The 14,137-nt window shown below is 41.4% G+C and overlaps 1 protein-coding gene across 2 annotated transcripts; it reads left to right on the top strand.

Moving 5' to 3' along the window:
• Positions 1 to 7,946: 7,946 nt before the first annotated feature.
• On the top strand, positions 7,947 to 12,090 carry LOC108705815 (olfactory receptor 52D1). Of its 2 annotated transcripts, XM_041582750.1 has the most exons (3): positions 7,947 to 8,861; positions 10,346 to 10,357; positions 12,070 to 12,090. In XM_041582750.1, exons 1-3 carry the CDS (start codon positions 7,947 to 7,949, stop codon positions 12,088 to 12,090), a joined length of 948 nt encoding a protein of 315 aa, XP_041438684.1. The 2 variants fall into 2 exon arrangements, with proteins under 2 accessions (XP_041438684.1, XP_018098107.2); XM_018242618.2 differs by lacking the exons at positions 10,346 to 10,357; positions 12,070 to 12,090 and having other exon boundaries at positions 7,947 to 8,900.
• Positions 12,091 to 14,137: the final 2,047 nt, after the last annotated feature.

The raw sequence follows: 14,137 nt of genomic DNA, 5'->3' as shown, positions 1-14,137 counted from the left end.
TCAAATGTTTTCTTCTGAAAACGAGGTTTCCTTGGCCCCTGAGACAATTCTAAAATTCTAATAACTTTCTTCTGCTTCAACCAACCCTGGTGGATAGAATTAAGGACGCTTCTTTAAACATTTCTGAAACCATCGTTACTGCCCTAAGGAAGGTCTTCTTTTCCATCAAGGCAAAATTTTTGTCCCAGAATCAATGCGTCTGGAGGTTCTTAAAAATAGTCATGATTCTAAATTGGGCAGGTCATCCAGGTATAAAGAAAACTATTGTCTTGGCTAAGAGAGTATTCTGGTGGCCTGGGATGGGCTAAGGACTGTTTTAAATTTGTTGCTTCATGTGAAATATGTTCCAGATTTAAGGACTCTCACTCTAGGCCTATTGGTCTTCTTCACCTCTGCCAGTGCCTTCCCGTCCATGGGGATCAGTTTCTATGGACTTCATTTCCGATTTACCATTGTCCTCTGATTGTTCCACCATTGTTGTTTTTGTTGATCGGTTAACCAAGATGGCACATTTTAAATCTCTACCAAAACTTCCCTCCGCCTCCGAGACTGCCGATACCTTCATTAAAGAAGTGGTAAGACTCCATGGCCTTCCAGATGAAGTAGTGTCGGATCGGGGACCACAATTTACATCACAGTTCTGGAAATCCATTATGCAAAGCACTCAAGATTTCGGTGTCTCTTTCTTCTGCGTTCCATCCTCAGTCCAATGGCCAGACGCGAGCGAACGAATCAAACTCTCGAGCAATACCTGAGATGTTATTCTTCTTACCTCCAAGACGATTGGGTCAATCTTCTTCCTTTGGCGGAGTTTGCTTATAATAATTCCCATCACTCATCATTATCAGTCCCCTTTTTTCGCAAATTATGGTCTTCACCCAGTAACTTTTTCCCTCTGCCATTGTTCTGATATTTTAGTTCCTGCTGTCAAGGACAGATTAACTTTCTATCGAATAATTTCCAAAGGCTCCAAGAAAACATGAGGAAGGCGTAACAAATTTCAAGACTTACGCTGATCGGAGGCGGAGAGGCGACCCAGAGTTCAAGGTGGGTGACCGTGTGTGGTTATCAACTGTTAACCTTAAGCTGTCTTGTCCCAGTAGGAAGTTGGGTCAACGTTTCCTGGGTCCTTTTTCTATCATCCGCCAAGTCAATCTGTGGCCTTCCAGCTTAAACTTCCAGCGTCCTGGAAAATACATCCTGTATTTCATGCTGCTCTTTTAAACCGGTCTCGATGTTCCGATTTCCTGGGCGTTCGGCTCCCCCACCGCTTCCTGTGGTGGTTGACGGTCAAGAGAATTCGAGGTGGAAGAGATCCTGGATTCCAGATTAAGAGGCAAACGGCTCCAATACCTGGTGAGGTGGAAGGGTTATGGTCCGGAAGAAAATTCTTGGGAACCGGCATCCAACATCCACGCTCCTGATTTGTTGGACAGATTTCATGGAACCTATCCTGGTAAGCCTGCTGGTTGTTGCGTCCTGAGGCCGCTCCTTGATGGGGGGCAATGTAAGAACACACGCATGCGTTCCGTTCGGCGCAGGCCGCGGGCGCGGTAATGCGCGCCGGCGCGTGACGCGGACGCCGGCGACGGTCGCGGACGCGGTGGCGACGGCGACGGTCGCGGGCGCGGTGGCGACGGCGACGGTCGCGGGCGCAGGAACGTAGGCGAAAACGCTGTGACGGACGCGCTGACGTCAGTTCCGCGACGTCAGCGTGAGGACGCTAGTTTGGCGCCAAAAGATATGCATTTAAACCAGATCCAGACTGACATGCATTGCCTGGTTATTAGGTTTATTACTGAAACCCTAGCATCTCTTACTTCTTGAATTGCCTGTTGTGACCCTGCCTGAACCTGGACTACGATTTCTGATGCCTGCCTCGACTCTTTTGCCTGTCTTATCGTTACGAACCTCGCTGCCTGCCCTGACCTCGGACTTCTTGACTACGGCCTTGTCTCATCCTCTGTACCGCGTTTGATAGTCTCATTGGCTACTCTCCACAACCCTGCTCCCTGTTCCACTCCAGGTGGGTAGTGGTTGTGTGAGGCGCTTGTGAGTTCAAGATCTTCAGCTCCAGCTCCTTCTCTGCCATGGATCATACTGGTAAGCCTGACATTGGGGAGACAAAACAACTGCTCTCCAAGCGAATGGCTCAGCACAGGAGGGAGAACTCTACAGGGCAAAACTCAGCTGTCTTTCTACACTTAAAAGACAAGGTACACTCCTTTGAAGATAGCAAGGTCCAAATCTTGGATAAAGAAGACGCTGGTTTGAACGAGGCGTGAAAGAGGCGATTCATGTCAAGGTGGAGAGACCATCTCTGAACAGAGGCGGAGGCCCTCGACACCACCTGTCTGCTACATACAATGCTGTTCTAACATCTGTACCCCGGCGGATTCAGAACACTTCACATCCATTCATGTAACTCTCACAAGTAACACCTGTATCTAGGAGTCGCATTACACATTGGATAATCCTATCACAGTAACTACACAGAATCTACACCTCTGGGAATTTCTTCAGATGTCACCTCTTTGAAGAGTAACAATGTGCCATTGTGATTGGATTAGTGGAAGAGTTTATATGCCGAGAACTTCCCACACCAGTCAGTTGAAGTGAAGAAGCTGCTCGGATGAGTAGTGAAACGTCTTCATTGATTACTCAGCAAGTCCAGTTGTTTTTAGATTGACCTATACTAGATATACTGTAGTCATTCATGATTCAAGATTACATGAGGATGTGTTATACAGAGTATACTGTAGGCATCTGTAGGTGAACAGAAAAGGCTGGTTTAGAAAGAATATTAGTCATTTGCAGATGCTGGGTTGGACAAAAAAAACTATAAATATTGCTGTAATGGAGCTTAATAAAAATCTTTACCACTTGTTGTTGGAAGAAACAGATACTCTGTTCACGGGGAGGCACCACCATAGTGTATGAGCCCCTGTATGTTAAATACACAACTAGGCTTGGGCGAATTTGACCCGTTTGACTTCGCCAAACATTCGCCCATCCCTATACGCAACACAATCATTTAACTCCTGGATTTAACTCATGTTTCTCCAGAATGTCCCGCCTTCTCTTTGGGATGTTTGGGAACAGCTCAATGTCATATTCATAATTGTTGTGACCAAATCTTTCCACCCTTCTGCTGGTGGTCTTCTTCTTTTCTCCTCAGAAATGTGTCAGTAGAATGCAAGAAAAGAACAAAAAATGCACCTTACAATGCATCCATATGTACACCCATAGGTTTTAAGAGAGTTTAGTTCAGTTTTAGACTGCCCTTTATTTCTGATTTTCTCAGACTCTCTTTCATCTGGTATGATACCTATCGATTGGAGGAAAACTGATGTCATTCCTGTATTTAAAAAGGGATTACGATCTCAGCCTGGCAATTACAGACCAGTAAGTTTGACATCTGTGGTGGGCAAATTATTTGAAGGCTTGTTAAGGGATAACATTCAAAATATTGTCCCAGTGAATGGCATTATGAGCAGCAATCAGCATGGCTTTATGAAGAATAGGTCATGTTATTGCTTTTTATGATGAGGTAAGTAAGATGCTGGACAGTGGGGGAGGGGCAGTAGATGTGATCTATTTGGATTTTGCCAAAGCGTTTGATACTGTGCCCCACAAACGACTGCTTTCTAAACTAAGGTCTGTTGGGCTTAATGAAGTCGTTTGCACGTGGATAGGAAACTGGCTACAGGATCGGGTACAGAGGGTGGTTGTTAATGGGACAATCTTAACTATGAGGAAAGACTGGCCAAATTGGGGATGTTCACGCTGGAGAAGAGGCACTTAAGGGGTGATATGATAACTATGTATAAATATATAAGGGGATCATATAATAATCTCTCTAATGATTTATTTACCAGTAGGTCTTTCCAGCTGACACGAGGTCACCCATTCCGATTAGAAGAAATGATTTGACCTTATTTATTAATAAAATTACCTGAATTACTGTGAAAACCTGAATTGCTCTAATTTTGCGGGTTTTTCCCCCCAAATAGCTTTCTAATTTTTTGCTTGAAAACCCAGAAAAAGTCTGGGGTTCGGTCTAAAACCCCTTAGACCCCGATAACTTCAATTTGGGATAGTTGCCTCTCCCACTGACTTATACATCGACAGGTCTCAACATTTGAGTTTTCTAGTGAAAGAAACTCAAACTTTAAACAGACTTTAATAAATAACCCCCTTAATATCAGAACAGAGAGATTTAGAAAAAGGTTTTATCCTCACTCTATTAGGCTTCTTAGTCATGAAATGACACCACAGATCTTTTATTGAAAAACCTGTGAATATTTTTGTTGTTAGCCTCTGGTTTCTGTGTTTTGATAACAATGCGGCACATTGCACTTAAGTACATATTGCACATATGCACAATGGACTCACATTTAAGGATATTGTTAGTGTTTTACATTATGTATTTTCATTTTATAAGCATAATGCAGCTGTGTTTTTTTAAAAAATATTGCACTATTTTTTTTAAAGATACATTTAGTTTGTGTTGTTTAATACATTGCATTGTTTGTTGTATTTAAGCACTATTGCGCTATTGTGTTTGTTTGCATGAGTATATTGTTATTTTTTTGGAATGATCAGGGTATAATACAGTTTGTACTTGTATAACTTTACATGGGACAAATAAAGGAATCTATCTATCTATCTATCTATCTATCTATCTATCTATCTATCTATCTATCTATCTGTCTGTCTGTCTGTCTGTCTATCTATCATCTATCTATCTATCTATCTATCTATCTATCTATCTATCTATCTATCTATCTATCTCTATCTATCTATCTATCTATCTATCATCTGTCTGTCTGTCTGTCTGTCTGTCTGTCTGTCTGTCTGTCTGTCTGTCTGTCTATCTATCTATCTATCTATCTATCTATCCATGAGCAATGCTAAGCATCAACTGAAAGTCTAATGGAAAAGTCTTGGTGCCAGATGCCAGGAAAACACTACCTGCCCAAATGAATACGGACAATGGTAACGTTTGGTGGAGGAGGAATAATGGTCTGTGGATGTTTCCATTGTTTGGACCCCTGGTTCCAATGAAGGCAATATTAGAATAAACCGCACCTCTTCACCTTTCCTATGACTCTCCTACCTGGTGATGCAGATCTCCCTAGACCAGTGATCCCCAACCAGTGGCTCGTGAGCAAGATGTTGATCTCCGACCCCTTGGATGTTGCTCACTGCGGTCTCAAAGCAGGTGCTTATTTTTGATTTACGGGCATGAAGGAAAGCTTTAATTGCATAAAACCCAGATGTACTGCCAAACAGAGCCTCGGGTAGGCTGCATGTCCACAAATGGGATACCTATTGCCAATCAAATCCCATATTTTGCACCCTAGGAAGTTTTTGCATGATTATGTTGCTCTCTAACTTTTTCCACATTTAACTGTGGCTCACGGGTAAAAAAAAGTTTGGGGACCCCTGCAGGTTGGGGACCCCTGTCCTAGACGGTCGGCACACGTCAATCAAAATCAAGTTGTTTTGTAGAGAGTCACACAGACACCATGTTTGTTGCAGGTGGGGAACTTACCCCTTTTATTGTAACCATGCATCATTGACGTTCCAATGAAGACAAAATCTTAAGGCTACAGGGTACAATGACATTCCTGACAATTCTGTGCTTGATACTTTGTGGAACAATTTGGGGAAGCCTTTTTCTGTCTCAGCACAATAATGCCCCCATGCAGAAAGTCAGGTCTGTACAGAATGGATTTGCTGAAATGGGAAGAACCTGACTACACAGAACCCTGACCTCAACCCAACGAAACCCCTGTGGGATGAACTGGAACCTCGACTGGGAGTCTGATCAGTATCAACCTCACTAATGCTCTAGTGGCTCAATAGAAGCAACTCCCAGTAACAACTCCCAACAACAATGTTCCAACATCTAGTGGGACCTTCCCAGAAGAGATTATAGCAGCAACTCCATATTAATCCCTTTGGATTGGGAATGAGATGTTCACCAGCCAGGGGTCACCAAATTTATACAGGTAATACATAGCATATTACAACCCTTGCTGTCCACTCACTGCGCATAAAAGAGAATTAAATTTGTTTGACATGATCTGCCCCCATAAAACCATGCTGATTGCTACTTACAGAACATTATCTTGAATGTGCTCTCTTAAAGCATACTGTAAGTAGACCTTAAAAAAAATGAATGTAAAAATTGCTCGGGGTGTTTTTCTAAGTACTTTTGTAGTTTGCATTTATTTTTTTTTTCACATTCAGTTATTTAAGTTTTTACTGACTACCCTGAACAATTTTAAATTTTTTCAAGGTTTGCCTTGAAACTCTTGTTCTAGAGGTTTGGTGTCTCCAACACATTCGTGTGCAACATTCCAGCTGCTTGAGCCTCCCATGTGAATATTTCCCCAGAGTATCACAGCAATGCAGAGTATATTTATATATATACAGTATATATGCTCTATTTAATGAGCTCTTGCTTTAGTTCCTGGTGACTCTTCTGCTTTAAAATCCAGTCCTTTCTCATCTGCTGGGTTACTGGCCATTAAAAACACGATTATTTGGGATGCAACAGCCATATGTCCTCCAGCTCCTTCCATTCCACTTGCTCTCTTCTTGCCTATTGAAAAGGAAAAAGGTAAATCTGTACCTACCCTAGTGACTTTTCTGCCTTCTGAACAGTCAACAGTACAGTATGAGGGTATAGCTTATTGTGTGCCCAGAACATTCCTTCTCTGTATATTTGTATTTATACATATGGGAGGAGGTGCCATATTGATTCCCTTAGACAGTACAGTATGAGGGTATAGCTTATTGTGTGCCCAGAACATTCCTTCTCTGTATATTTGTATTTATACATATGGGAGGAGGAGGTGCCATATTGATTCCCTTAGACAGTACAGTATGAGGGTATAGCTTATTGTGTGCCCAGAACATTCCTTCTCTGTATATTTGTATTTATACATATGGGAGGAGGAGGTGCCATATTGATTCCCTTAGACAGTACAGTATGAGGGTATAGCTTATTGTGTGCCCAGAACATTCCTTCTCTGTATATTTGTATTTATACATATGGGAGGAGGTGCCATATTGATTCCCTTAGACAGGACAGTATGAGGGCATAGCTTATTGTGTGCCCAGAACATTCCTTCTCTGTATATTTGTAATTATATATGGGAGGGAGATATCATATTCTGTCACTAGAACAGCACAAGGAATTACATCTTTATACTGTGCTGCACAAAACATTATGGTGGCTCCCACACATATTTGTGTTAGGTTTTCATGTTGCTAATGGTAATTGCATTCAATGTGATGGACAAATGAATGGAATTAAATGTAGGACAGGACTAGGGGGGCCGCAATGCAAGAAACATGCAATCATTTTTCAATACAGGCTCTTTACATTCTGCTTCATGCACAGTGTAATTGTTTTAAAATTCCTTTTAATTCAAGTACAGGGAAATCTTGTGCATCATATTGGGCTCATTTATACAGAGCGGGCAAATTTACCATTACTCAATATTATCAGTACTGTCTTGTGTTAGTCTAATTGGTGGCATTGTCCTTGTTCTCATGATAATCCCTGGGCTCATGTAGTGCCAACCCACTGCCCCAAGCCCATTTCTAAAGAGTAGCCAGAACCACGACATTGGGTAGAATTAAGATTTTGGGGCTGGCATGGATTCTACAGTATGTAATACACTTTCATCGCAGTTTTGCTTCTATAGAAACTTAAAGTATAGAATGTTGTCTAGAAGGTTCCACCACTTTGTATGAGACCAAAGACCATCAAACTGTCCAACCTTAGCAAATGCTTATGCTAATCAATGAGTTGCACTTATTCATGCTTGCTTGCCAACTTATGTTTTGCTTTTGCTGTCCTGCAGCATTGGAGAGACCCTCCCAACCATCAGCCATCTCCCTCAAGAAAGCCTTGAGCTCTGCAGACCATGGGCACCCTGAATGACAGCAGTTCCCATCCAGAGTATTTCGTTCTGGTAGGAATCCCTGGTATGGAAGATTCTCATTTCCTCTTCTCCATCCCCTTCTGCTCCATGTACATCTTGGCCCTTGCTGGGAACCTCCTTCTAATGTACGTGATTGCAACAAATGCAAGTCTCCACCAGCCCATGTATCAGTTCCTTATCATGCTGGCTCTGTCTGATATCCTCTTGTGCACAACAACAGTACCAAAAAGTCTGGCAATATTTTGGTTCCAGTTGGGCAAAATCACATTTGAGGGCTGCATCACGCAGGTGTTTTTCGTTCACTTCATCTTTGTGACCGAGTCTTCTGTTCTGTTGACCATGGCTTATGATAGGTATGTTGCCATCTGCTATCCGCTAGCATACACCACAAAGCTGACCAACTCCTTCATATGGAGAGTAGTGATTGTGGCTCTGACCAGGAGCTTCTGCACTACAGGTCCATTCACCTTACTTCTCAAAAGACTTCCCTACCAAGGCAGCAACATCATAGCTCATAGTTACTGTGAACATATGGCAATGGCAAAACTGGCAACTGCAGATATCCTGGTCAATGTGGTGTATGGCCTGATTATAGCCTTTGGCATAACTGGCATAGATATGATTCTCATTGCCATCTCATATGTCGTTATAATCAGGGCTGTAATTAGACTCCCCTCATCTGAGGCCCGCTACAAAGCCTTTAATACGTGTGTGTCCCACCTATGTGTCATAACCCTATTCTATGTACCAGCTTTCTTCTCTTTTATTACTCACAGGGTGGGTCACAATGTCATCCCTCTCTATGCTCATATCCTACTGGCAAACCTCTATTGTCTAGTCCCTCCTATGATGAATCCCATCATCTATGGGGTCAAAACAAAAGACATACGACACAAGGTGTTTGGGTTATTCTGCAGAAAAGCTTTGCAGATGTGACCATTGCATGTTTAATGCCTTCAGACACCAGTAGATATTGTCATTGTCATGAAATTGTCCATAGCATATCTGCCATGTTTCTTTTCTTGTTTGTAATTTCCTAATTAGTCTAATGAGAAGCCTTGAGGGGAATATTCTTTGCTCGCAAACCTTGCCAAAGCCAATTATAACATCTTGGCTTGACTAAATTGCTTTGGGCATCTGCTCATTCACTCTCTAGATCATCTGAATCAAAGCTGAAGGTTTAGGCTGAAGTGTAGGCACATCTGTGCTAATCATTAGGGTGGTCCTAAACATGGGCCAATGTTCATGAACTTGGGTTGATAATAGAACATCTGTATGAAAACATTGGAGTGTGTGCTCAGTTTTACCCCAGGCTTGACAAAGGGGCGTGACCCCGAAACGTTGCTCACTTCTGCATTAAACGTGCAAGGGGTTCCTTGCTTGCAGCAGCCTGTGTGCCGTGGATTTCTTCTTTATTGATTCACTTGTGAGGTGGCCGAACCTCTACCACTGAGCACCAGACTTTGCATCTTACATTGGGTGTGCGAGAGCCAGCTTTTGTTCTACAACCAGTTTTACCCAAGGGTCATAGGGGCAACTCACACCAACATGAGGTGACCGATGTCACAACTTGTCTGCCAACCCCTAATCCAAGACTTCCAATGTGGCCAGAACCCTGGCTCAACGTCCCTTTCTTCATTATCTATGGTTCTACATAATCACAGGATGGTCAATCAAACCCACCCATGATCTGGATCCCATGCCCAGATGTTTGGGCAGTATGATCAAAATTTACCTACAAAAATGGTCATGTATGACCAAGTGAAGACACTCCTGGCTGTTTGTAGCTTCTCATGGACCTTAGTTTTAGTCATTTGATGGATTTTGTTTCAACCAGACATTTACAGATCAGATATTTAGATGTTGGCAGAATGTTCTTGTACCACTCTACATTTCCTTATAAAATGTCTTTATTCTGTACATACAAGTAAATAAATGATACAGTAAACATGACTTTTAACAAATTTGTGCTGAATTATAAAAAATGTATCCCAATATGCATCAAATACATTTCATGGAAACCCATAGTCAATGACCACCCATAAAAAGCCATTGTGTCTAATGAATAGTTCTTGTATTGACATTATTGGTTGTTGTTGTTTTAATACAAAAGAGCCTGATGGAATGAACTGCTCCCATTTCTAAGGCTAACGCAGTGCAACATATCAGTGCAACGTGATTATTTTCATACAACACTTGAATAAGATCAGAGCCCCGGGGTAGGGTGGGTGTGTGATTAGTAGGAATACATTGCAAGTAGATACAAGGTGTTTTGCCTCTAAACAGTTAGTTAGTTAGTTATATACTAAATTGTACACCTTGCACCTATATTCAACTTTATTCCAACTGATCTCACACCCACCCCACCCACACAAAGGCAGTTAGTCAAGTTGGTCAGGGTCAAGGTTAGGCTACTTTCTATCAATAACATGAATTATGTTTGTTCCTTGCAGACAGGAATGACATATGCAACACGTATATTGTCATTATTACCTATTAGCTTGTCGTTGTTTTAAACAAGGTGTGTTATGCATGATACTATAATGATATTGTGTCATGGGATTATATCAGGTCATGTTAGAATCTTATTCTAATGCCCCCCCCATCAATATGCAACTTTTGATCAAGAATTTGGTTTAAGCAATGGCCTATTCCCTCCTACAGAGCCTTTAAGAGACGTGCAGAGGTAAAGGTATGGGACCTGTTATCCAGAATGCTTGTGACCTGTAATTTTCTAGATAAGTACCTTGGGCCTACTAAAACCTCATTTAAGCACAAATGAAACCCAATAGTCTGGTTTTTGCCCCCAATAAGGATTAATTATATTTAGTTGGGATCAAGAACAAGCTATTGTTTTATTATTACAGAAAAAAAGGAAATGATTTTTAAAAATTAAAAATATTTGATTAAAATGGAATCAATCTGATATTGCATTTCAATAATTCACAGCTTTCTGGATAATGGGCTTCTGAATAACAGATCCCATATCTGTACTGGGTTATCCTGGCACTTATGACATTAATACATTGTAATTGTAGATTGTACAGATATATATATGGAATCTATAGTCTTCCTTTGCTCCTCATGTCTCTGTAAGGAGGATTACCGGTATATAAAGAATTATCTTGCCACACTGAGAGAAAGAGTGGGCCATACAAGTGGTTCCTAAACTCTGAGGCAAGGCCTGTCTTATGAATTGTTAGAGTTAGGGGGGATGTTTGATAAAGCCATTCAGGCAGAGTAGATGGCAAATGTCTCTTTCTGAAATGCCATCATGTCCCTGTAGTTGAAAGTAGATCCGTAGGCTATGATCCCATGTCTACTGGTATTAGTAATGGAAAAGATATCACCAAAAATTTACAGACTTCCAGGACTCGCCACTTTAAAAGTTACATTCAAGCAAGAACAATATCCAGTGCTGGCAGTATTATCAGGTCATTAATGAAATGTAAGGTTCATAAATGGAGAGAACTGCTTAGTGCCCATGGCAGATCCCTATATTTCCAGGTAGAAGACTCAATGGAGAAACAATTGGGACTAGATATTCAAAGTTGTCTAAATCACACCTACAGTATCGGTTAGGTGTCCTCATTCAAGAAAAAAAATAGTTGGGTGCTTCTTCATTGGGAGACTTTGCAGCACTTATGATCCTTTGACAAAGGTCCCACTGATGCCGCACTCAGGTCTGTTACATAATATACAAATATAACATGGAAAATCCCTGAAACCCTGTAGGAAAAACATGGAATTAGCAGCACTGTTTATATATTTCTTACTTGGACATTGGAATGGGAAGAGTTTGCAATATGTAAGTAGTACTAGGTCATTCTGTAAAGATATTTTGTACTTGCAGAACTCTTTCTAAATCCTTTCTGACAAGTACGCAGCAGTACTTTCTTGCTTTATGGCAGACATTCCAGCCAAACACTAGGGATTAGTACAGTCGTCTCATAATATATAACTTTCTATACAATCTAATGTATGCTTCTGTAGAGGAGGGCAGGTAGGTGCTGTATAACTCTCTAAACCATCTCTCTGTGTTCCTACCTGTATTAAATATCCCTATATTAATGGTATTATGAGAATTCATCATTTATTGGAAAAGATATTAATCAGAAAGTTTTGAGGGCAAAGAGAAGGAGGATAAGCAGCAACAAGATGGATGGATTCAATCACTAACAATCAAGATCCTGTAATGGAGGCACCTGAAGACCCAAGGATAGGCTCCTTTGGTCTTCAGATTTGTTAGAATATAGTGTAAACACAGTCTTCGGAGTTCCCCTTTTGTTCTGACTCGATATTCCAGTTTCTCTTCTGGTAGAAATTCACAATGTCAAAGTCTGTATTAGTCAGCCCTAAAAAAGCTCGGGGGAAACAAGAATGCAGCATAAAGGGAAATCTAAGTGTATTAGATGATTGGTTGTTGTTGTTCCACAACTTCCAAATCTTACTAGCATGTTAAGTTAATGGTTGTGCATCTCGCAGTGTTGGAGAAAAGCTTTCCGAGACTTCAGCCTCCAGGTCAAGAAGCACGAGCTTCAGCCGGGCCTTCTGAGCAACAGCACATGCAATATTCTGTATAAGTGCTATCAAGTATGAAGCAACCTCTGACAGTCCCTTCTTGGTCTTTTTGAGAAGTGCGTTTAAAGTTAAACGTTTGTAAATACCCAACTTAAAGCAAACATGTTTTGAATGTAAGGAGTAACCTGGCACCCTATAGTAAGATTGGGAAGTTGTGGAACTACAACAACCAATCTATCCAATCTACTACACTTAGATTTCCCTTTATGCTGAATTCTTGTTCCTTTGGTCTTCAGACACGTCCCTGGTAGGTTCTTGATTATTATTGATTTAATCTATCCATCTTGGATGATCCATCAGTCTGGCGATTATTCCCCTCTAGCGTCTGGAGTAGAGGTAGTGGCATGAGTGGGCACTACTGGCCATTAGCAATCAATGTAGGTAGTATCAATTTGTCTGTAACCATATAGTACGTACCAACCACAGAAGTTATAAATGTTATAGGTTATAGGGATGAACTGGCAAGGTACACACATCACAAATTAGGAGCAAAGTGTCCTGGCTTTTGTTCACAATGCTCCTTGCCACCCCTAACTTTAACTTGGGGAAATTATATAGGGGGGCCCATATCTCACAAAATAACCCTAGACAAAAATGATTATTCTGTTTAGTTAGCACCTCCGTCTGTATGCAGGGCAGCTTGCACTTGGCAGGGTGGCACATTAGTGTCCCTAAATCGGTTGAGGCAGAAATTTCCAGGACCCTATACAACCCAAATGAGCCGTGGCTCTGGGATAACACCCAGTTACACACCCATATATCAATATATAGATTGTATATATTATAAAATGAACTGTAAAACTTGAGATAAATATAGCCTTGGATATTCTGCTTGTCCATGAAATCATCAAAGTCCCTCAGAATCAGCATCACAACATCACCCGGCAGTGCATTCCACAACCTCACTGTGATGAACCCCCTTCTCTGTTCCTTTAAATTAAAGTTTTTTCCTCTAGTCTGAAGGGGGGCTCTGGTTCTTTGTATACAGTATAACCAACCCCATGTATGTATTTATATTTATATAACACTACTCATGGATGCGGCACTGTACAGCACATTAGATCAAACAGGAGTCAATACAAAGTGCTTTTTATTATCCTTTATTATTTCTATAGCACATATCTTTATGTCCCCCAGTCCCTGCTCTAGTGAGCTTACAATCTACTGCTCTCACCACATTCACACAACAGACTATAATTAGTCTAACCTGCCTGTATATTTTTGGAATGCAGGAGGAAAGTGACCCCCTCTTTTTTTTTTTTAGCCTGGAGTGCTTCTACTTTCTCCCCCTTTGTAGTTGTTATGTAGCCAGAAGCAGGCGATGCTCTCAGTGGTTTGTAATAGCACCCCCTACCCGCCACTTCAACTAAAGTCGTGGCTTGGTTTGGGCAATCTCTCCCTTTTAAAAGCCGCAGCAGCTAGTTGGAGGATCTAGCCCTTTCATTAAAACCAAACCCAAGGTCAGGAGACACTTGATTCCAAGGACTACTGCTTTTATATTATTGACCAGAGGTAAACAGTTAGGGACCACTGTATGGGGTTTACCTTGATGTGGTATGGTGGCTTACCAATTTTATGATCATAGCTTTGTA

This window comes from Xenopus laevis, chromosome 2L (genome assembly GCF_017654675.1).
Source record: "Xenopus laevis strain J_2021 chromosome 2L, Xenopus_laevis_v10.1, whole genome shotgun sequence".
In the NCBI taxonomy this organism is placed as follows: Eukaryota; Metazoa; Chordata; class Amphibia; order Anura; family Pipidae; genus Xenopus; species Xenopus laevis.
This window is presented reverse-complemented; position numbering and strand designations above follow the sequence as displayed.

Excerpts from the sequence above, each read along its gene's own strand:
- LOC108705815 (XM_018242618.2), top strand. The coding sequence starts at position 7,947 with ATGGGCACCCTGAATGACAGCAGTTCCCATCCAGAGTATTTCGTTCTG.